This window comes from Molossus molossus, unplaced genomic scaffold (genome assembly GCF_014108415.1).
Source record: "Molossus molossus isolate mMolMol1 unplaced genomic scaffold, mMolMol1.p scaffold_m16_p_6, whole genome shotgun sequence".
NCBI lineage: Eukaryota > Metazoa > Chordata > Mammalia > Chiroptera > Molossidae > Molossus > Molossus molossus.
Window position 1 is genome coordinate 92,907,770 of NW_023425399.1, and position 24,161 is coordinate 92,931,930.

The 24,161-nt window shown below is 38.9% G+C and overlaps 1 protein-coding gene across 3 annotated transcripts in view; it reads left to right on the plus strand.

The window, feature by feature from the left end:
• The window catches only part of PIK3C3 (phosphatidylinositol 3-kinase catalytic subunit type 3), a 146,998-nt gene that overhangs the window by 96,566 nt on the left and 26,271 nt on the right, over positions 1-24,161 (plus strand). For 2 of the 3 annotated variants that reach the window (XR_004957057.1, XM_036244741.1), the window contains exons 21-22: positions 759-833; positions 21,792-21,960. Coding sequence is in view for 1 of the 3 variants with exons in the window: in XM_036244741.1 (XP_036100634.1) it covers positions 759-833; positions 21,792-21,960 (244 nt within the window). In the remaining 2 variants the exon portion in view is untranslated. Of the gene's footprint in view, positions 1-758; positions 834-21,791; positions 21,961-22,943; positions 23,054-24,161 lie in introns of all 3 variants that reach the window. The other variant, XR_004957058.1, reaches the window with a different exon arrangement.

A 24,161-nucleotide genomic window follows, 5' to 3' on the forward strand; every position in this document is an offset into this window, starting at 1 on the left:
TTATTAACAGGTGTTCTAGTCATTTGTCTACATATTGGCTGATATAAACATTTTTTGTAAATACTGTTTTAGTCATAATGTATTTTTGCAAGTTGTATTTATTGTCAGGTTACTAATGGGAGAAAGGGAAAAATAATTCTTCAGATTTTGTTTGAGCATTTTCAACACATGCCAAGTTTTCAGACTCCTTAGAAGAAAAAGAACATAGAGAATACAGCTAGAGCCAATAACTGTCCCTCACCCTGGTCATGTAATCTTCCTTAATACTTTAGAAGATCATGGTGTGAATTTCATAAATGTCTTTACCACTTAAGTGAGTTCATTTTTTTCTATCTGGTGAAACTTCAAAATTGTTTCTCTAAAGTTGTTGTTTTTTTTTTAACCCTGCATTTACTTTTGTTACCTTGTAGACAGCGGTTGTGGGATGGTTGACTTCATTATGTGTATTTCTGTAGACACTTCTTTTTCACTATCATCTTTAACACATGTCCATTTTGAAACGAGAAGTGGTACAACTGAAACCCAATTTTGCTTTTGATATCAAGTGGTTTTTATAATTTGAGAAAATTCTTTTGAGTTTTAAGTAATAAAATCTTCACAGAGTCAAAACTTATAAATTTAATTTGAGAATTCAGGTGAGATATCAAAAACAGTAAGCAAATTGAAATTAAAGTAGCACAAATTGCTTTCATAGCCAGTGCTCTGTGTAACCTGGTTTGCAAGTGTTTTTCACAGTTGTTTTCTTTAACTTTTTGCAGCTGGATATTGTGTGATTACATATATACTTGGAGTTGGAGACAGGCACTTGGATAACCTTTTGCTGACAAAAACAGGTAATGTGTAATGGCTACTAGTAGATAATTTTATATGCCGTTGATTTTTTTTTTTTACTTTGAAATCTACTTAGTAACAAAATAATATGCAGAAGTGAAGGTAAATCATACACTCTTGAAAGTCCCTTTAAATGGTACCTTTGAAGGCCATCTGGAGGGAAACTCCCATCCTTTATAAGAATCGCTATAGTAGTAATCCTCCAGATGATCGATCATCTAGCCCTTGCTTCTTAAAATACCTCCTTTAGTGGATCGTCCATAATATATGCGAGCAATCCAGTCTCTTTCTGCACAACTCTAGTTAGAATGCTAGAATGTTCTTTCTCTTATTAAACTCTCATCAAACTTACCTCACTTCAACCTCTATCTTTAATTCTTTGCTTTTCCATGGAATAATTATTTTCTCCACTTTCTTCCTGATGACTCTTTGGTTCCATGCTTTAAACATCATCTCTGGAAACAACTTCCAAACTTATAGCTCTCTACCTCAATCTATTTTCTTAGCTTCAAACTGCAATATACAACCACTTACCCGAACTACTAATTATATGGCTACTTGTAAAAGTTGTCCCTCCCTCCACTACTTATCTGACACCTCCTCTTCCCCTCATTTTTTGATCTCAGTAAGTAGCCTTATCCACCCAGTTGTTTAAGCACCAAACTTAGGAGACATTTTTAATACTACTCTTGGCCTCATTTCACATATTTAACCTATCAGCAAATCAAGTCTACACCTCACCTCCAAAATAGATCAAGAAGGTACATGCTCTCTTCATTTCCACTGCTTTGACCCTGTTGGGGACCAACATCTTTTGCCCAAACTATTTGAATAAAATCTGGCTCTGCTGTGGCTGCCATGGCTTACCCACACTGACCAGTCTGAATGTTTAGTTGTCAAACCACTCCTGCCTCAGGCCAGTGCCCTTGCTTCCTCCTCCCGGAAAGCGCTTCTTTCAGAACTTTGCAAGTCTCGCTTTGGTTAGTAAGTCTTAAGTTCTAACAGCATTTTCTTAAGAGGAACCTCTTCTAATTCTCTGATCTGAAATAATATGTACCTGCCACCCCATCCTTGTCCATTACTTTCTGTTCATTCTGTTTTGTTTTCTTTATTTTCATCACTTGCTGAAGTTTCTTTTTTATTAATTCAATAAATATTTATTGAGCACCTACTATGTGCCAGGTATTGTTGTAGGTGCTGGGGATACCAACACAGACATCCTCACCCTCATGGGGCTTGTCGATTTCTTATCATCATTTTCTCCCCCTTCAAGATGCAGGTTCCATGAGCGCGGGGACCGCGTTACTCCAGCTTGCCACCATGCCTCCAGAGCCTGGAAGACACCCAGTTAGTGTCCATAAGTCAGGGTTCAGTCGTTCACTCTTCTTTGTAGCCTTTCCTTTCCTTGGCTAAATGATTTAAGTGTTTTCAGCCTTCCTCAGGACATAAATTTTACATTATTTTTTTAAATGGTCTCTCAGTTAAATTTTCTGTTTTATACGTATTTCTCCAAATTGTGATACTAAGAATTTACATAATACATAGTATGCCATCTAATTTAATGGATGACCGTGTTAATTTACATAATCTGGAATTTCATCTACTCAGTTTTAAATTACCAATGTAAAAATCATCTGTGGTAGAATTTGCACGTGGGAACCATGTCTGTGCCAAGGCCAGACAATTGCTTTAATAACGAAGACCGAAGAAATGTAATAAGATTGCCCCAGAGGTTCTCACTTAAATTGTCAATTTAGCAAAGGCTATTTATAAAATGTTACATATGTTTGAAGAGAATTGTAAGTTTGAAGATGTTTTCCTGTGGTGTTTCCTTAGCTCTCTTTTTGGTTGAATCTTTTAACCACTTGTATCAAGCTACCAAAGTAATTCCATATGTTTCTATGATTTAATCATTTTATAACCACAATGGAATCTTTAATAGACAGAGTAGCATACATCTACAATGTTATAGTCACAGATCTTGTTTTATTTTTTAACTGATAAATAATAGGATTTTTCTCTTGGACTTTAAGAACTGCTCTGGGGAGTTGGTGTGTGGTGTGTGTGTGTGTGTGTGTGTGTGTGTGTGTGTGTGTATTTTGAGAGTTACATTTGGAAAGAGGAGTCTACCTAATCTATCTTTTTTGGCCCAGGTCATAGTTAATTGTTTTATGGCAACTGAATTTTAAAATTTCAGACACAGAAGCTTTTACTTTTTGTTACCAGTTTTCTATTAGAGGGTACTTCAAATTTGCCTTGAAAAACAAAACTTTCCTTAAAGGCACATTTTCTTTTTTTAAACAGCATGTTTTTATTTTTTCTTAACTGCTTTTTAATTGTTTCATCCAGGTACATCATATAGTTAGCATTTTAAGTCTTCCTCACTAGGGTAATGGTTTTCAGTTTTAACTTGAATGAAAATAGATTAGATAAGGAAAGTTTATGTTAAGGCAAATAGAAGTATAATGCATTCTTCAACTTTAAAAAAATTTTACTGCTTTATTTTAAAATATTTGTGTCTTGACTGACTAGTCATTTTTTTACTAATAGTCTACATATTTCAAAGCAGTTTCAGTTAATTACATGTTGTAAATAGACATTGTATAGTTTAGACAACTTTTAAATATTCAAGGTGCATTTTTTATCTTTATTGTTGAGAGTGTTACAGATGGGCCCGCTCTCCTCCTTGTCCCCCTCCTCCAGATTCCTACCCTGCCCCAGACCTTCCCCACCCTATTGGCAGTGCCCATTAGCAGTGCATATATGCATATGAGTTCTTGGGTTAATCTCTTCCTGCCTCCCTGCGCCTGGCTTCTCCCAGATTCTTCAGTCTGTTCCATGTTTCCTTACCTCTGTTTCTATTTTATTCATTAGCTTATTTTGTTCATTAGGTTCTACATATAACTGAGATAATGTGATACTATTTGTCTTTCTCTGACTGGCTTATTTCACTTACATAATCATATTCAAGGTGCGTTTTATTTATTTATTTATTTTTTTTTTTTTTTTTCCCTTTTAAAAGCTTTTATTTATTTAATTTATTTGTTTTTGTTACAGATGATCCCCCCCCCCGATTCCCTCCTCCCCCTCCCTCCCTGCCCTGTCCCCAGCTTTGTTGTCCATGTCCATTGTTCATGCATACATGCATATAAGTTCCGTGGTTTATCTCTCCCCCCGTACCCCCTCTTCTGGGGATTATTAGTCTGTACCCCACTTCCACGTCTCTGGGACTACCCCATTCCTCAGACTGTTATGTTCATTATATTCCACAAATAAGTGAGATCATATGATACTTGTCTTTCTCTGTTTGGCTTGTTTTGCTTAGGATAATACTTTCCAGGTCCCTCCATGTCGTCTCAAAAGATAAGAGATCTTTCTTTCTTACAGCTGCATAGTACTCCATTGTGTATATGTACCACTGCTTTTTTTTTTTTATTGAATAATTTTTGTTACAAATGATTCTCCTTTTTTCCCCCAGTGGTTCCCCCCTCCCCCTTCCCTCCCCGCCCCTTCCCCCGATTGTTGTCCATGTCCACTGTTCATGCCTATATGCATATAAATTCTGTTGTTCATCCCTCTCTCAGCTCCCCACTCCTTAGGGGATTGTCCTCAAACTGTTATGTTCATTATATTCCAGAAATCAGTGAGATCATATGAAATTTGTCTTTCTCTGCTTGGCTTGTTTCACTCAGGATGATACTTTCCAGGTCCCTCCATGTAGTCTCAAAGGACAAGAGATCTTTCTTTCTTACCGCTGCGTAGTACTCCATTGTGTATATGTACCACAGCTTTTTAATCCATTCGTCTACTGATGGGCACTTGGGCTGTTTCCAGATCTTAGCGATTGTAAATAGTGCTGCTACAAAGATGGGGGTACATATATTCTTTCTGATTGGTGTTTCAGGCTTCTTAGGGTATATTCCTAGAAGTGGGATCACTGGGTCAAATGGGAGTTCAATTTTTAATTTTTTGAGGTGACACCATATTGTTTTCCATAGTGGCTGCACCAGTCTGCATTCCCACCAACAGTGTACTAGAGTCCCCTTTTCTCCACACCCTCGCCAACACTTGTTGTTTGATGATTTGTTGATGGCGGCCATTCTGACCGGTGTGAGGTGATACCTCATTGTTGTTTTGATTTGCATCTCTCTGATGATTAGTGATGATGAACATTTCTTCATATGTCTCTTAGCCATTTGTATGTCCTGTTTGGAGAGGTGTCTATTTAGTTCCTCTGCCCATTTTTTAATTGGATTCTTTGTCTTCCTTTTGTGGAGTTGTGTGAGCACTCTATATGTATTGGAAATTAACCCCTTATCTGATATATCATTGGCAATTATGCTCTCCCATACAGTGGGTAGCCTTTCCGTTTTGATGATTGTATCTTTCGCTGTGCAGAAGCTTTTGAGTTTGATGTAGTCCCATGTGTTCATTTTCTCCTTTGTTTCTATTGCCTTAGGTGATGTGTCAGTAAAAATTCTGCTGCGTATGATGTCTGAGATTTTGTTGCCCACAGTCTCCTCTAGGATTTTATGGATTCATGGGTTACATTTAAGTCTTTTATCCATTTTGAGTTTATTTTGGTGTAGGGTGTAAGTTGATGGTCTAGTTTCATTTTTCGGCAAGTAGCTGTCCAATTTTCCCAGCACCATTTATTAAAGAGGCTGTCCTTACTCCACTGTATGCTCTTGCCACCTTTGTCAAATATTAATTGAGCATATTGCCTAGGGTCCATTTCTGGGTTCTCTATTCTGTTCCACTGGTCTATATACCTGTTCTTGTGCCAGTACCAGGCTGTTTTGATTATGGTGGCTTTGTAGTATAACCTGAAATCTGGTATTGTGATCCCTCCAACTTTGTTCTTCCTTTTCAAGATTGCTGTGGCTATTCGAGGCCTTTTTTGGTTCCATATGAACTTTTGAAGTAATTGTTCTAATTCTTTGAAGTATGCCGTTGGTATTTTGATGGGGATTGCGTTGAATCTATAGATTGCTTTGGGTAATATGGACATTTTAATGATGTTAATTCTCCCAATCCATGAACAGGGTATGTTCTTCCACTTTTTTACATCTTGCTCTATTTCATTTTTCAAAGATCTGTAGTTTTCTGCGAATAGGTCCTTTATCTCTTTGGTTAAGTTTATTCCTAGGTATCTTAATTTTTTTGCCGCAATGGTAAATGGGATTGTTTGCCTAGTTTCTCTTTCTGTGAGTTCATCATTGGTGTATAAGAATGCCATCGATTTCTTGACGTTAATTTTGTATCCTGCTACTTTGCCAAATTCATTTATTAAGTCTAGTAAGCTTTTGGTGGAGTCTTTGGGATTTTCTATGTACAGTATCATGTCATCTGCAAATAATGACACTTTCACTTCCTCCTTTCCAATTTGGATCCCTTTTATTTTTTCTTCCTGTCTGATTGCTGTGGCTAAGACTTCCAGTACTATGTTAAATAGGAGTGGCGAAAGTGGGCATCCTTGCCTTGTTCCTGTTCTTAAGGGAAATGCTTTTAGTTTTTGCCCATTGAGTATGATGTTGGCTGTAGGTCTTTCATATATGGCCTTTATTATGTCTAGGTATGATCCCTCAATTCCCACACTGGTGAGCGTTTTTATCAGAAATGGATGCTGGATTTTGTCAAAGGCTTTTTCAGCATCTATTGATATGATCATGTGGTTTTTATTCTTCAATTTATTTATGTGGTGTATCACATTTATGGATTTGCGAATATTGTACCAGCCTTGCATCCCTGGGATGAATCCCACCTGGTCATGGTGGATAATTTTTCTGGTGTATTGCTGGATTCGATTTGCTAGTATTTTGTTCAGGATTTTGGCATCTATGTTCATCAGGGATATTGGCCTGTAGTTTTCTTTCTTTGTTGTGTCTTTTTCTGGTTTTGGAATTAAAGTTATGCTGGCTTCATAAAACGAGTTTGGCAGTCTTCCTTCTTCTTGAATTTTTTGAAATAGTTTGAGGAGAATGGGTATTAGTTCTTCTTTGAATGTTCGGTAAAACTCCCCTGTGAAGCCATCTGGGCCTGGGCTTTTGTTTGCTGGAAGAGTCTTGATTACATCTTCAATTTCCTCTGTTGTTATTGGTCTGTTCAAGTTTTCAATCTCTATCTGATCCAATTTTGGGAGGCTATGTGTTTCTAAAAATTTGTCCATTTCGCTTAGATTTTCGAATTTGTTGCCGTATAATTTTTCATAGTAGTTGTTAACGATCTTTTGTATTTCTGTAGGGTCAGTTGTTATCTCTCCTGTTTCATTTCTGATTTTATGTATTTGGGTTCTCTCTCTTTGTTTCTTGGTGAGTCTAGCTAAGGGTCCATCAATCTTGTTTATCTTTTCAAAAAACCAGCTCTTTGTTTTATTGATCCTCTGGATTGTTTTTTTGGTCTCTATGTCGTTTATTTCTGCTCTGATCCTTACTATTTCTTTTCTTCTGCTTGCTCTGGGGTTTTCTTTTTGTTTACTCTCTAGTTCTTTAAGTTGTGAGGTTAGGTAGTCTATTAGAGATTTTTCTTCTTTTTTGAGGTAGGCCTGTAGTGCTATAAACTTCCCTCTCAGAACTGCTTTTGCTGCATCCCATAGATTTTGTATTGTTGTGTCCTCATTTTCATTGGTTTCCAGGAAGTTTTTGATTTCTTCCTTGATTTCCTCGGTGACCCATTCATTGTTTAATAACATTCTATTTAGCTTCCATGTGTTAAAATGTCTTTGTATGTTCTTCTTGCAATTGATTTCTAGTTTCATACCATTGTGGTCTGAGAAGATGCTTGTTATAATTTCAATCTTCTTGAACTTGTAGAGACTTAGTTTGTGCCCTAACATGTGGTCTATCTTTGAGAATGTTCCATGTGCACTTGAGAAGAATGTGAATTCTGTAGTTTTGGGGTGTAGTTCTCTGTAGATATCTATTAAATCCATTTGGTCTAGTGCTTCATTTAGAGTCTCTGTTTCCTTGCTAATTTTTTGTCTAGAGGATCTATCCAGTGATGTGAGCGGGGTGTTGAAGTCCCCTGTTATGATTGTATTGCTATCGATTTCTCCTTTGAAGTCCTCCAGAAGATTTTTAATATATTTTGGTGCTCCTATATTGGGTGCATATATGTTTATCAATGTTATATCTTCCTGTTGGATAGATCCTTTCAATATTATGTAGTGGGCTTCTTTGTCTCTAGTTATGGCCTTCAATCTGAAGTCTATTTTATCAGATATCAGTATTGCTACCCCAGCTTTTTTTTCTTTTCCATTTGCTTGAAAGATTTTTTTCCATCCCTTCACTTTCAATCTGTGTGAGTCTTTTGTTGTGAGGTGGGTTTCTTGTAAACAGCATATAGATGAGTCTTGCTTTCTTATCCAATCAGCTACTCTGTGTCTTTTTATGGGAGCATTCAGTCCATTTACATTTAAGGTGGTTATTGATATGTACTTATTTATTGCCATTTTTGTTTAGTGTGGTTCTATTTTTCTCCCCATTTCTCCTGGTAATTACAGCAGTCCTTTTAACATTTCTTGCAGTGCTGGTTTGGTGCTAATGTACTCCCTTAGCCTTATTTTGTCTGGGAAGCTCTTTATTTGACCTTCTATTTTGAACGATAGCCTTGCTGGGTAGAGTAGTCTTGGATTCAGATCCTTGTTTTTCATGACCTTGATTACTTCATGCCATTCCCTTCGAGCCTGTAATGTTTCTTGTGAGAAGTCAGCTGAGAGCCTTATGGGGGTTCCTTTGTAGGTAACCTGTTGCTTATCTCTTGCTGCTTTTAGGATTCTCTCTTTGTCTTGAATTTTTGGCAGTTTGATTACTATGTGTCTTGGTGTGGGCCTGTTTGGGTTCTTCTTACTTGGGGCTCTCTGAGCTTCTTGAACTTGAATGCCTTCTTCCTTCACCAAATTAGGGAAGTTTTCTGTCACTATTTCTTTGAATATATTCTCTAGCCCTCGCTTACTTTCTTCTTCTTCAGGGACTCCTATGATACGAATATTATTACGTTTCCAGTTGTCCCACAATTCTCTTAAGCTCTCTTCTTGTTTCTTAATCTTTTTTTCCTTTTGGTTTTCTGATTGGTTGATTTCTTCTAGCCTGTCCTCTAATTCACTGATCCGGTCCTCAGCTTCCCCTACTCTGCTTTTTAGACCTTCCAGTGTGTTTTTCATTTCTGATATGTCATTCTTCATTTCTTCCTGTTGGTTTTTCATTTCCAGATGGTTTATTTTCAACATTTCTATGTCTTTACTCATGTTGCTCATGTCCTTACACATGCTGTTGAGCTTCCGCAACATCATGGCTCTAAATTCTAGTTCTGTTAACTTGCTTAACTGCACCTCATTTATTTCATCTTCTGTAGAGGTCTCTTGATCTTTCATTTGGCTTTTGTTTCTGTTTCTCACCATTTTGGTTATCACAGTGGGCTTTGGAGTCTGCCAAGTTTTCCCAGTGGGTGTTCGTGTTTTGCTGTTTGTGGCTCCCTCTCCTGGGTTTGGATGCACCAGGGAGGACCCACTTTAATCCCGCCAAGTCCCCTGTTCTCCGGGAGTCTGTGTGGCTCCAGCGGAGAGTTTAGCAGGCTATAGCGTTAGGAGGGCCCATGCAGGGTGGCAAGGGAGGTGGTGGGAATAATTTCCAGCCAAGTTCCCTGGTCCCGCCCAGTTCCCTGGGGGCCGTGAGTCCGTGGGGCTTCAGCGGCTGCAGAGTTTCCAGGGCCGTGCACGGCAGGGAGGGAGGCGGTAGCGTTAAATCTCCACCGCGTTCCCCGGTCCCACCGATTTGCCTGGGGTCTGCGAGTCTGTGCGGCTTCAGCAGAGAGCCTAGCCTAGCCGGCTGCGAGTCTGTGCGGCTCCAGCGGAGAGCCTAGCCTAGCCGGCTGCAGAGTTTCCAAGGCCGTGCACGGCAGGGAGTGAGGCGGTAGACTTAATTTTCCGCCGCGTTCCCCGGTCCCACCGAGTTGCCTGGGGGCCAGGAGTCTGTGCGGCTTCAGCGGCTACAGGGCCTTGCACGGCAGGAGGGGAGGCAGCAGAATTAATTTTCCGCCTAGTTCCCCGGTCCCTCCGAGTTCCCTGGTCCCGCCCAGTTCCTTGGGGGCCAGGAGTCTGTGCGGCTCCAGCGGAGAGCCTAGCCTAGCCGGCTGCAGAGTTTCCAAGGCCGTGCACGGCAGGGGGGGAGGCGGTAGAGTTAACTCTCCACCGCGTTCCCCGGTCCCACCGATTTGCCTGGGGTCTGCGAGTCTGTGCGGCTTCAGCAGAGAGCCTAGCCTAGCCGGCTGCGAGTCTGTGCGGCTCCAGCGGAGAGCCTAGCCTAGCCGGCTGCAGAGTTTCTAAGGCCGTGCATGGCAGGGAGTGAGGCGGTAGCGTTAAATCTCCACCGCGTTCCCCGGTCCCACCGAGTTGCCTGGGGGCCAGGAGTCTGTGCGGCTTCAGCGGCTACAGGGCCTTGCACGGCAGGAGGGGAGGCAGCAGAATTAATTTTCCGCCTAGTTCCCCGGTCCCTCCGAGTTCCCTGGTCCCGCCCAGTTCCTTGGGGGCCAGGAGTCTGTGTGGCTCCAGCGGAGAGCCTAGCCTAGCCGGCTGCAGAGTTTCCAAGGCCGTGCACAGCAGGGGGGGAGGCGGTAGAGTTAACTCTCCACCGCGTTCCCCGGTCCCACCGAGTTGCCTGGGGGCCAGGAGTCTGTGCGGCTTCAGCGGCTACAGGGCCTTGCACGGCAGGAGGGGAGGCAGCAGAATTAATTTTCCGCCTAGTTCCCCGGTCCCTCCGAGTTCCCTGGTCCCGCCCAGTTCCTTGGGGGCCAGGAGTCTGTGCGGCTCCAGCGGAGAGCCTAGCCTAGCCGGCTGCAGGGTTTCCAGGCCGGGCACGGTGGGAAGAAAGACGGTAGAGTTAACTTCCCCTCTAGTTCCCTGGCCCCTGCCCAGGCCGCTGCGGACCCTGGGCTCTTGGTCCCCTCTCCCGTCCTCGCAAGCCTACCAGGACTGAGTGGGTGTTTCTGGTTAAGTGGTCCTCCAAGGTGTCCTTCAGCTACCCTTTCCTGACGGTTTGCCTTTGTTTTCGTTGTAAATCCAGTTTGGTCTTGGGAGACGGTCTGAATCCCTCCATTCACTTCGCCGCCATTTTTCTCCCCCTCAAGGTGCGTTTTAAATGTGGTTTATTGCAGGACATATATTTCAGTGCTTGTAGTTTAAAATGCTTGAATATCATGAAACATCTTCCATTGTATATTTTGGCTCCATTATACTTTTTTATTACAGACTGTAACGTATTAAACATTTAGAACTTTAGATTTTCTTAAGTGACTGTACAGTCTCTTAGTGTTAATGAAGCATTTTTAAATGAAAAGTAAGATTTTTCCCATTTTTATTTATTTATTTATTTTTAATTAATTTATTTATTTTTGTTACAGATGTTTCTCCTTTTCCCCCCACTGACTTCCCCCTACTCCTCCCTCCCCGCCCTGTCCCCAGCTTTGTCGTCCATGTCCATTGCTCATGCATACATCTATTTAAGTTCTGTGGTTTATCCCCCCCACCCCCTCTTGGGATTGTCAGTCTGTACCCCACTTCCACGTCTCTGGGACTACCCCATTCCTCAGACTGTTATGTTCATTATATTCCACAAATAAGTGAGATCATGTGGTATTTGTCTTTTTCTGCTTGGCTTGTTTCGCTTAGGATAATACTTTTCAGGTCCCTCCATGTTGTCTCAAAGGATAAGAGATCTTTCTTACAGCTGCATAGTACTCCATTGTGTATATGTAGCATAGTTTTTTTATCCATTCGTCTACTGATGGACCCTTGGGCTGTTTTCTGATCTTAGGTATTGTAAATAAGTGTTGGCGAGGGTGTGGAGAAAAGGGGATTTTAGTACACTGCTGGTGGGAATGCAGACTGGTGCAGCCACTATGGAAAATATGTTATTACCTCAAAAAATTAAAAATTGAACTGCCATTTGACCCAGTAATCCCACTTCTATGAATATACCCTAAGAAACCTGAAACACCAATCAGAAAGAATATATGTACTCCCGTGTTCATAGATTTCTCCCATTTTTAAAGAACAACACCTTTTGTCTTCTGTTCTCATTTGCCAGTTTGGACAAGTTTAAAAGTTGTGACTGCTTTGGTTTGGAATTGTAATCAGAGTTCCACTGATTCATCTGTGCCCAGTTCTCTAGTGTGAGAGGTGTAGTGAGAAAGGAGATGCCCAGATTTCATTTCACTGAGGTTTTGGGGGGGCTTGTTCCCAATACAGTGATACCTCGGTTCTCGAACGCCTTGAATTTCGACCAAATCGGTATTCGACCAGGAGATTCGAGAAACTTTTGTCTCGGAATCCGAACAAATATTTGGAACTCGAACTTCCGAGATGAGCCGAGTTGAGCCGAATGGCGTTCATTCGGCCCAGCGCGCCTTGCTTGCGTCACCAGTGTGAGTGCAGAGAGAGTCACGCTTTGTGGAGAGAGTCACGCTTTACACTGAATTTAACCCTTAGACATACTGTACACTTTTATTTCTTGTTGAGACTTATGTTTTTCTACATATTATATACAAATTAGGCCAGTAAATAGGCATTTTCTGGGGCTTGGAACGAATTAATCCAGTTTCCATTATTTCCTATTGGGTTTCATTGCTTCGGTTCTCGAACAATTCGGTTCTCGGCCGTCCTCCTGGAACGAATTATGTTCGAGAACCGAGGTATCACTGTATATTGTTCAATATAGATGAGGACAGAAAAGGTTAGACTGAGAAGCTTAGGAGTGTGTGGAGGAAAATACATCAATGCCTATAGAGAATTTAAAAATCTGTACACTGGTTATTTTAAAAACAAATGTGAAATATGAGTCTCAATTACTGATTTCCAATAAGTCCATGCTTTTTATTTGGTTTTGGATACTTTTAGCTTGGCTGACGTTTCTTCAGCTCGTGCAGCAGAGGGCGCAGTGTATCCACCATAAAAGTAAAGCTCTCAGTTCTTTGTCAGCTTATCGTCATGTGGTCACTTGTAACATTGTTTTATTGAAGCTGATTTGGAGTGAATCAAGCTTCACTTATTAATTCATCACTATAGCATAATTTGAGCAAGAAATTTTAAAATTTAAGTGTGATATGGAATTTTTTTTAATGTGGACTTTTTTTAGAGTTAGTGTTCTTTGAGGAAGCTTTAAGTTTATTCATAGTAATCATTTGTGACAGGAGTCAAATGAAACATGATTTGGGTTTATCCCAACTCTTTGGAGAAAAGTTTATTTTGAGAATTTGGTGGGCGGGGGACCGCTATAACTGGAAAAACTCCTTTGTTGTTTATGGTATACAGACTTCATAATAAAATTAACATACAATTAATATGTAAATAACTGCAAAAATTTACAAATGAAAACAAGAAGCTAAGTGTCTGTAGTATCATGAAAGTTAGTTGTAAATCCTAAGGGTGGCCCTTCTAATCTGGATTTACACATTTTTGTTTGTTTGTAAATATGGTTTTTTATTGATTTTTTTTTTTTTTTTTGAGAGAGAGAGAGGAAGGGAGAGAGATAGGTACATTCATGTGATAGAGAAACATTGATCAGCTGCCTCCTGCACACCCCCTACTGGGGATTGAGCCCACAACTCAGGCACGTGCCCTGACTGGGAATTGAACCTCTCAGTCCATGGGACGATGCTCAATCCACTGAGCCACACAGGCGGGACAGGGCTTACACATTTGTATAGTGAGAGGAATGGTGACTTTTTTTGTCTGTCTTGGCACTTCAGAGTCATACCCTCTGAGCCTCTGTGAGAAAGCTCAAAGTAAAGAAAAATAGTCATTCTTATTGTTAAAAAAAAAAAATGTTAGTATATTTTCCTATCCTGATTTTCTTTACGATTCTTTAATTTTGTGTGAAACTGATTCACTTCCGTTTTTAATTCTTAGGAACAGTCTTGCATTGATAAGTTAATATGTCAGGCTAAAGTCAAATTATTTGGGTTTAAATTGCCCCTCTACCATTGGGTGACTCGGGGTAAGTTATCTAATATATCTATGACTCAATCTTTTCTTATGAATGTGTAATTAATAATAGAACTCCTCTCCTGGTGGTGGTGTAAGGGTTGAATTAGATACATAACAACTTTCCATGGTGCTGAGCACATAGTAAAGAATTCTTGAGGGCTAGCCAGCTCTTAGAGTTTTGTTTTCTTTACCATCAGGAAGTTAGAGTGCCTTCCACTTTTTACTTATAGAGCTGGTATTTGGAATCACAATTTTAGAGATAAGAAATTAATTTATTTCAAAAATTCCTTTTTCCTACTCTAAAATCCAAACTTTTAAAAAAAGCTGCCACTTTCTAAGTTCTCCTTTGAGTGGCTCTTTATTTTAGTAATATAGGAAGGTTATCAAAGAAAAGCAATTTGATCATTGATTTAATGTTATCCTTTCTGTGTTTTAAGGTAGAGCTTGATATTTTAAACATATGCTATATTTGTTTTATTTTTTTCCCAAGACTTAATACAGTTGTTTATGATGTTCATAATCTTCTTACATGGAAAGAACTTAGTTACTATTCAAATGGTAGTTCCTCCTCAGCTATTTGTGTTTAAGTTATTCAGTATGGTAGATTAAATACGTGCAACATCTAAAACTACAGGCTTATTTTCTTAATGTGCTTGTTTATTTTCCAGGAAATGAGAGAGAGGGATATAAAAGCTTTTATGTATTTAGTAAGCACCCCGTAAGTGCTCTTAGAATGAATAAATGAACTAAGGTTTTTATGTCATTTTTATCCATTCTAAGTGTTTCCAGGAAAATCTTTTATTGTTATAGACTTTGGACATACTGTTACTACCAATTTGATTGGTTTTTCCTAGTTAATGTGTCCAAAAAGAGCCAGGCACATAAGACCTTCACTTTTTATCCACAAATGCTTTTATAGTCTATTGATCATTACTTTAGTTGTGTAAATAATGAGAAGGACTTGTCTTCATGTGAATAGTTTTCTTTATAGGCATTATTTAAAATCTGATCTTTTGGAAGTGTCTTGAATGTTCCATATCAAGAAATCTTCTCATGTTTACTGAAACCTTATAAGGAAAATGTTAATGGTTGCTGTAAGTGTGCTTTTTTAAAAAGTTTGTTTTAGAAGGACATTGTTTCTTCTCATATGAAGTAATAAAAGATGATAAAGTGGTATATTCTGTGTGCCTAAGGAGCTAGAAATTACTTCCTGGAGAAAGTAACTTAGGCTGGATAATGAAGAAGGTGTGGGGTGTGTATGCAATGTACATGGAGAAAAGCATACATTCTAGTTAAAGCCTGAGAAGCCAAAATAAACAATGCCTTTGTAACAAGTATACCCATAGACTGGTTAGATCAGTTTTTGTTGTTGTTGTTAATCCTCATTATTTTTTTCATTGATTTTTAGAGAGAGTAGAAGGAGGGGAGGAGAGGGTGGGGGGAGAGAGAGAGACCTTGATGTGAGGAAGACACATTGATTGGGCGCCTTCCACACATACTCCCGGACTGGGGTTGAGGAATCAAACCTGCAGCCCAGGTATGTGCTCTTGACCCACTGACACCTAACCACTGACCCACACTGGCCAGGGCTGGTTAGATTAATTTGAAGTCAGACTGTGGAGGGAAATCAATCTGCCTCCATTTGGCTTATCTTTTAAATGGCAAAGCCAAAGTCAGTTATTGAAGCAAAACTGTAGATTCAGATATTAATTTTTTAAATGTAAGTTTTCCTATCAGATGATGTGTTTCTTAATGCCGGGTAGACACTGTTTTGCTTTGTCACAGTGACCCCTTGAATAAAAGAATGAGTGGAATTTTAACATAATGTGGTTGAACAATAAAGGGAAACTGTAAACCTTAGTCTTGAATGTGAGTTTCAGTTCATTTAGGTGATTGGCCTTGCCACCTGTCCCCTCCACAATGACCTAACTGAAACTGAGAGCTGTGTTAGTCAGTTTAAAGTAGAAGTCCTCATGCTTCAGCCAAATACGACTTCATGTCATTAATACCTGCAGAGTGAGTTCACATTACAGATTGTTGAGATCCAGGCTCGGAGTTTCTGATTTGGTAGCTATGGGTAGGACCTGAGAATTTGTTAAACTGTCCTTTATCACCTGAAAGAGGTATTAAAAATCCTCGCCCTTTTAAAAATCTGTATCTATTTAGAGGCTGAGTTTTCTTCTTTACTTCCATCAAAACAGCATGTAATAGACTGAAAGGAGAAGCAAAGAGGAGAACCTAGCTGTCTCCTATTAACCAGCCATTAAAGAGTTGAGCAAAATGTGTCCTGGTCAGTGTGACTCATTTGCTTGGGCATCATCCCAGGCACTGAAAGGCCTGTGGTTCGATTCTCTGTCAGGGCACATGCCCTGGTTGTGTTTGACCCTGGTTGGGGGTGGGGGGTGTACAGGAGGCATCTCATCAATGATCTCTTCTCACATTGATGTTTCTCTTCCTCTTTCTCTAAAAGTCAAAAAAAAAAAAATCCTTAAAAAAGTTTAGCATAATGTAAAGCAATGCCACTCTTTTCACTAAATTATTTTTTATTTTAGTAAAGGTATTATTTTTTAAAAAACAAGTCATATTAAAATGTTACTGACTTGCCCAGCCGGTTTGGCTCAGTAGTTGAGCATTGACCCATACACCAAGAAGTCACCAGTTTGATTCTTGGTCAGGGCACATGCCCAGGTTGTAGGCCAAATCCCCAGGTTGTGGGCCAAATCCCCAGTGAGGGGCATGCAGGAGGCAGGCAGTCAGTGTTCTCTCTCACTCTCCAGTTCTCTCTCTCTAAAACTAATAAAGATAAATAAATAAATAAATAAATAAATAAATAAATAAATAAATAAATAAAATGTTACTTACTATTTTTATATTAATTAATATTAAAAGATACTGAGACCAAAATATTTTAGAATTGCTCATTCAAGACCATTGATATTCATCTCCAAGGGGTTACTGTTCTGCTTTAGACATTAAACAGTTCTGTAGAAGAAAAGACTTTCAGGGGAGAACGTCATTGGCATGATTGACTATAGACAAATTGAGAATATATAACATTTAAATATTTGCCTAAGTAGTGATAGTTTGTCCCCTTTTCATTAGTTAGCATACCTTTGTTGCTATTCATAAGCCATCTTAACAGTTGAATGTGAAATAATAATAAATTGTATGAAACGTTTAGCAGATAATTGGGATATCTATACTCATCTGTACTTATTTAAATCTTATTCTTTGTTGCTCAGAAACTATTATTGAAAAATATTTAATCCTTAATATGCTTTTAACTATAAATGAGAACTATTTCTAACCAAGTATATCAAAAGGACTAAACTAGTAAGTATTGAGGCAGTGGGAGTGTATATATAGGGAGCAGTTTTAATTCCAAAAATATAGGTTCCACTGTATCAATATTCTTGTTCACCGCCTTCTTTATTCTAGGTTTTATGGTAGGGCAACAGGGAAGATACAACTTTCACCTAAGAAATAAAGTCATTTTGTGGGAAAAGAGTAACAGGTCAGGTTGTGTACAAAAATATTGAAGAGAGTGGGAAACTTCCTCTGAAATAGAGTGGCAGGAAGAATTTTTGAGTTGGGGAATTTTGTGGGACTTTCAAAAAAGGGTTGGATTATAGGGACAGAATAAGAGTCAGCTAGAAGGGGATTAAGAGAGCCAAGTAGAAGTATGAAAACTGGAATAATTACAATTTTGAGATTGGTCACATTGAATTATTAGACAAAATGGAAATTTTAAAAACTCTACTGTTAAATACTGTTAATTTCAGTAGTGTCTATTCTCTTTGCGAACTACAGATGTCTTAAACTACAATTTAGAAGTAAGTTCTTGTCACTTATGCAAATAACAGGAAAATTTAATTTATTTTTACTACCCCTTTGTATTACAAGTCAGGGACATAGATAATTACAGTCAACATTCAGTTTGTTTTATGTACACTTTACCTCTTGACTATTCAAGGTAATAGATTTGAATAAGACTACACTTCCTGATTTTCTTACTTAAATTTTTAATTTTCTGAAGTGCATTTTTAAAATTCTTACAAGCTTCATCTACAGGTATTAACTGTAAACGAGCCATTTATTCCCTTTGCTTTGTAAGAGGATACATTTTCTTGAAACATTAATAGCCTCTTTTCAAAATACATGACTCTGTGAACTTGCAAAGCATAATAATGGGTTCATTGTTAGATACTGAATCTTTCATGCCTTATAATTAAGAAGTAATCCTGTTGTTTGAGTTGTCTTAGAAGAAGAATAGAAATACGCTCTTCATTTGTAAGCAGCGATGCATAGCTGATATTGGAATTCCAGTAATCCTGTAATGAAATGAAGAAAAGTGGAGCTGGGTCTCCTATTAAAAGCATAGAGCCCATTATATAAACTGTGGGTGATGGCGTGATAGCATTTGATACCAGGACGTTGTGATTCATTAAGAGTGTCAGTTTCGAATCCAAGATTGGTCAGCTAGGCTATCTGCTCAAGTGCTGAGCGCCATTAAGAATTATATTCATAACAAAACAAAACGTCACTTAAATCCAGAAAATGAAGCAAAGTTTACCTGAACCTATAATAATGAGGGTAGAATGGTGTTTGTTTAACAAGGCAGGAAATAAGTGGGGACTCCAGAATGAGGAGAAAGCACGAAAGGAAGTGCTGAGCCCAGCTGGACAAGAGGGTACCGGGTGGGCGAGGCGAAGCTAGGTTTATAGTTGTGAGTCTGTGAAGCACAGAGTTTATTCTTGTATGATTGTTTATTTATTGTATTATTTTCCATAGGAGCAACTGTAAACTTACTGTTTCTTCACCCTGTATTTAGTTGAAATCCTTAACAGAATTTGATCATGAACTTTTCACCAAATCCTAGAAAATTCAATGATAGCATATTCCCTTGAACCTTAAGAGATTAGGAGATGCCTCTGTTTCTTTTCTGTTTTCTTTTTGAAAATTTATTTATTTTTGGCCTGGCCAGTTTGGCTCAGCAGTTAGAGTGTCGGCCGGCGGACCAGAGAGTCCTGGGTTCAGTTTCCACTAAGGGCATGTACCTTGGTTCGTTTGTCCCCGGCCCTGGTTGGGGTCGTGTGGGTGGCAACCAGTTGATGTGTCTCTCTCACATCGATGTTTCTCTTTCTTCCCTCCTCTCTCCCTCCTGCTCTTATGTGAAGATAAATGCAAAAATGTCCTTGGGTGAGGATAAATAAATAAATAAGTTTTATTTAGAAAAACATTTATTTATTTTTGTTACAGATGTTTCTCCTTTTCCCTCATTGACACCCTCGCTCCCCACCCCCCACAGTATTGTTGTCTGTGTCCATTGGTTATACATACAAGTTCTTTGGTTTTTTTCCACCCCCCCTCTGAGGTTTGTCGGTCTAAACCCTACTTCTGTGTCTCTGGGTCTATTTTGTTCATCAGCTTATTTTGTTCTTTATATTCCACAAATAAGTGAGATCATGAGATCTTGGTCTGTTTTTATTTTGTTCTTTAGATTTCACATATAAGTGAGGTCCTATGGTATTTGTCTTTCTTTGACTGGCTTCTTTCACATAGCATAGTCATCTCCAGGTTTATCTATGCTTTTGCAAAACAGAAATAGAGGCATGGGTACATGGAACAGACTCACAGCTGTCACGGGGGAGGGAGGAATGGATGAAAGAAGGTGAAGGGATTAGCCAAAGAACATACATGTATGTCTCATAGACACAGACAGCAGTGTGGTGATGGCCAAAGGGAAGGAGGGGCAGGGCTGGATAGAGGTGGGCAAAGGGGGTGGGGTGGGGAATGGGGACATCTGTAATCATGTCGATAAAAATAAAGTTTAGAAAGAGAGAGATTAGGAGATGATGCTTTCCCAGTAAGTACTGCAATTATGAAATCTTATTTTAAAATTAGTTTTGTTGTTCGTTTTTTAATCTTTTTGGAATCATGGGCTTCACTTGGGAATTTGGTGAACTCTCAGGATTTTCAAAAAAAATCATTTCATTGTGTTTAGAGACCTCTGGAGCCTATTTTGGGATTCTGAAAAGGTGTTTTTCAATCATGAGTAATACACAAAACTTTTAATTAGAAATAATATCCCCTGTGTTGACATATTGCATTTTATAATCTTAAATATGTACCACATAAAACCAGCATTAACTCTTGTACATGTACTCTTATATAATTGTAAAATAAAAACATTTATGAATCAAGCCATGTTACAGACTTGTAAAATTTAACAACATTCATGTGACAGAATATTGACATGTAATTGTCACTTTCAGTGTGACTATGGTACAGATAATATAGTTGAGTTTGAGTTCAGAGTGTTATTATCATATCCCATGTGAATGTTCTTATACTGCTTTTCTCTACTTAAACTACTTTATAATCTTCATTGTTCAGGATACTGTCACATAATTTTAAAGTAAAACTAGTGCTGCTTCTGTTAGTATTAGCCTGCAACAATGAAAGTTGTCTTGCTGTTGGATACAAACTCAATCAAAAACACTGAAATAACACAACAGTATTAATGGTATGGTAGCATCCAGATGTCCAGATTTGACCTTTATTATTATTACTGTTATCATTATTGTTATTTAATCCTCGCCTGAGAGTATGTTTCTATTGATTTTAGAGAGAGAGATAAACATCGATTGGTTGCCTCCTCTACATGCACTGAGCAGGGATTGAACCCAAAACCTGTGGTGTACAGAATGATGCTCCAATCAACTGAGCCAGCCTGCCATGGCTGACCTTTATTATTTTTATTAGAGATCTTCATGGAAATGAACACAGAAATTTTTAAAACACAAGAACTTATTATAAGAACTTCCAGGTTTCTAGAAGAACATTTTTCACATCAACAACATTATTAAAAGTTGTCTAAGCTATAAATTGAGATGTCATTGGTTAATTAAATGCAAAATAGCACCATTGAATGCTCCTGTATGCTAGGTATTATCCTAGGTTTCAGAACTATAACAAAAATAAATTTAAAACGATTTTTTTATGAGACTCTTAATGGTTCTTTAATAGTTTAGTGCAGAAAAGAAAGATAGGTAAACAATTTTAATGTACACTTAGCTAAAGAGTTTCAAAAGAAGTAGTGTATGCCTACTTTATACCTTCTTGTAAATCACAAGATGCGTTATGAATTCTATGGTGAATCATTCTCTTGAGTGAACGATCATGTTCTTACCTATCTATCTGGTCTGTGAGTTTAGAAGATGGCTCCATGGTTTGTCGCCATGAGCTGCAGCATGCAGCTCATGGCAGACATGGACACTGTGCTTGGTTTGTCGCCATGAGCTGCAGCATGCAGCTCGTGGCAGACGTGGACACTGTGCTTGGTTTGTCGCCATGGGCAGCAGCATGCAGCTCGTGGCAGACGTGGACACTGTGCTTGGTTTGTCACCATGGGCTGCAGCATGCAGCTCGTGGCAGACGTGGACACTTGGTTTCTTAGTCTGCATCTGAGGAGTGACACAGATGGAAATGGTTCAGGTGAAGCTGACAATAATGTGAAATGTATGGGGCTTTTGGTGGGGGTTGTGATAAGTTAAGGGAAGACTTCGTGCTAGGAATACTTAAAAGAAATGGTCTTCTACTAAATGAAGGGTAGTTCACTTAAATTTGAGCATGAGAAATTTGCTATGCGATACTTATTTATGCTAATACAGTAAAAAAAAAAACAGTTGTTCAGGCTTTGCCAACTTTGATTGTGGAGATCTAAAATAAGATTTAAAATTTTAATATTACTATGGGATGATTTTAAGCATAATTTTATCTGAATGAATATGAATTGCAGTGAATTAAAATATGCCCTGAAGGCTATTCCCAAGCCTGGGATTAGAGGGTCAGCAATTGAATAGACTTTATGAACTAATATTCTTTATGAAGAGACAACGCTTACCAATTGTTTGACATATTTCCTTCCCAGTTCCTTAAGATAATTATGGAAACAAATGAGTTTCTTATCAATGTCTAGGCAAACTCTTCCACATAGACTTTGGATACATTTTGGGTCGGGATCCGAAGCCTCTTCCTCCCCCAATGAAGCTGAATAAAGAAATGGTGGAAGGAATGGGGGGCACACAGAGTGAGCAGTACCAGGAGTTCCGCAAGCAGTGTTACACGGCTTTTCTCCACCTTCGCAGGTAAGTTGATTGCTTGACATAGAGAATTTTGGTAAATTCATTTCACAGAGCAAGGAAAATAGAGCTGTTCAAATGTGTACATTCTTTAGCATCACTTTTTTCTAGAATGACTCAGGCAACAGTGTTTCCTAGTGTACAATCTGATGTTTATTTTGATAAACAATCTGATATTAAAGGAAAAAAAGACAGAATTGCTGTCTTTTCACTAATCTTATTACTAAATCCCACCACATGGGAAGCTGGCATTAGACAAGATTAGGCAAAAAGGCTTCAAAATCGGTGGGTTGAAATCATTTTCATAAAATATAACCTGTTGGTTGACAGTGCAGGGGTAGAGAAAGGGGTAAGAAGCTTCCTATCATTCAGATCCCCCGAGGCCTTGAAGGATTGTAACCACTTGTTGGGCTGGGTTACTCTCCTCCTTAGCTGACTTCCTACTTCTTCATCGATGAAACATTTAGCTTATTTAGAGTGATACAACCGTTTTTATTGTTTAGCACTCTTATCAGCCTTAATTTTGTTTGCTCTTCAGAAGCATTCAGAAGTTTGTTAAATGAATGAAGAATAAATGTTACCTGTGATTTTTGTCTCTTTAATACCTCACCAGCCCTTTGGCTTTAAAAGAAAGGTTGATTTTTCTCTAGCCCTTCTTTTTCCTCCTGCGCCACCATTTCTCTTCTTCCTTCATCCAGTTTGCTTAGGACTGAACATCATATATCATCAGTAAAAAAACAATAAAAGTCATGTTTGTTAAATTCAGGACATGGCTCTGATATTAGTCAAAAATGACAGGATCATTTGATTCTAACTCCGTTTTCAACCTAACAATGCAAAATAAATATTCTTAGTCCAGCTGAAAACCCCAGCTCAGGAGACATACTATAAAGTCTTCCAGGGGAACTGTAACCTATGGCAGTGAGTTGCCAATGAATGTGGGCTCTGTTTGGTCTGTCTTTGTAACCTCCTTTACTCATGTCATATAGTGGTTACAGCATGGACACTCAATGTATGATTATTGAATGAGAACCTTCAGTGTTTGTATGAGAACCCCCAGAATTTCTACTTCACATCTAGGCTGAGGCTAAGTTCCCAGGTAATGTTGATACTGCCAATGGCAGGAAAATGGCTATCATACTATATTAATCAATGTTAATCTTTGCATCACTCAATAAGCCTTTATTTTTAACTTAGACTCTACCACAGGTCACAGACGTGAACATACATTTTATAATTGGCCATGTCACTTACCCTTTGGGTGGCAGAGTGGCTCAGATCTGCCTGGTGATGCAGAAGCACTTTCTGAAAGATGAGAGTTCCGCCCGGCCGATGTGGTTCACTGGTTGAGCGTCAACCTATGCACCAAGAGGTGACCAGTTCGATTCCCAGTTACGGCACATGCCGAGGTTGTGGGCCTGATCCCCGGTGGGGGCATGCAGGAGGTGGCCAGTCAACATTCTCTCTCATCAGTGTTTCTCTCTCTCTCTCTCTCTAATCAATAAAAAAAATATATATATAAAAAAAAGATGAGAGTTCCACTTTAATATCTGGTATTTTAAATTTAAAGTAGTCAAAGCCTACAGAAAACTAGATGGAACTGTGGCAGTCTCAATGAGGAGGCAGACGAGATGTTAGGAGATGATAACTAGAGAAATGTCAAAGGTGCTGTGTCTTATTGAAGCAGAAGGGGAACAGTATGCTTCACAAACTCACTGATCATGGATTGATAGCAGATCAGTCATATGAGAAAACAGGCAGGTTATTAATATGGAGCCAAAGTTAACTTCTTCCTGTTAAGAAAAGTCACAAAGAGATTAATTTTATGTTAAGACTTCATGAAAATTTATTTTTTAATTTTTAAAAATTTTAGTGTAATTTAGTTAAGATTAGCTGACCCTAATATTTTGGTCAACATTTATTTTTTGATGTTATGTTTTAGAATATGATTCAGTTAGTAAAAATTCCCTTTAGGCTCAGCCAGTGTGGTTCAGTGGTTGAGCGTCGACCCATACACCAAGAGGTCACCAGTTTGATTCAGAGGTCAGGGCACATCCCCAGGTTGTGAGCCTGATCCCCAGTTGGGGGCATGCAGGAGGGGGCTAATCGATGTTCTCGCTCATCATTGTTTCTCTCTCTCTCCCCCCCCCCCTCTCTCTAAAGTCAATACAAAAAAAATTTTTTTTTAGAAAAGTATAATTTTTATT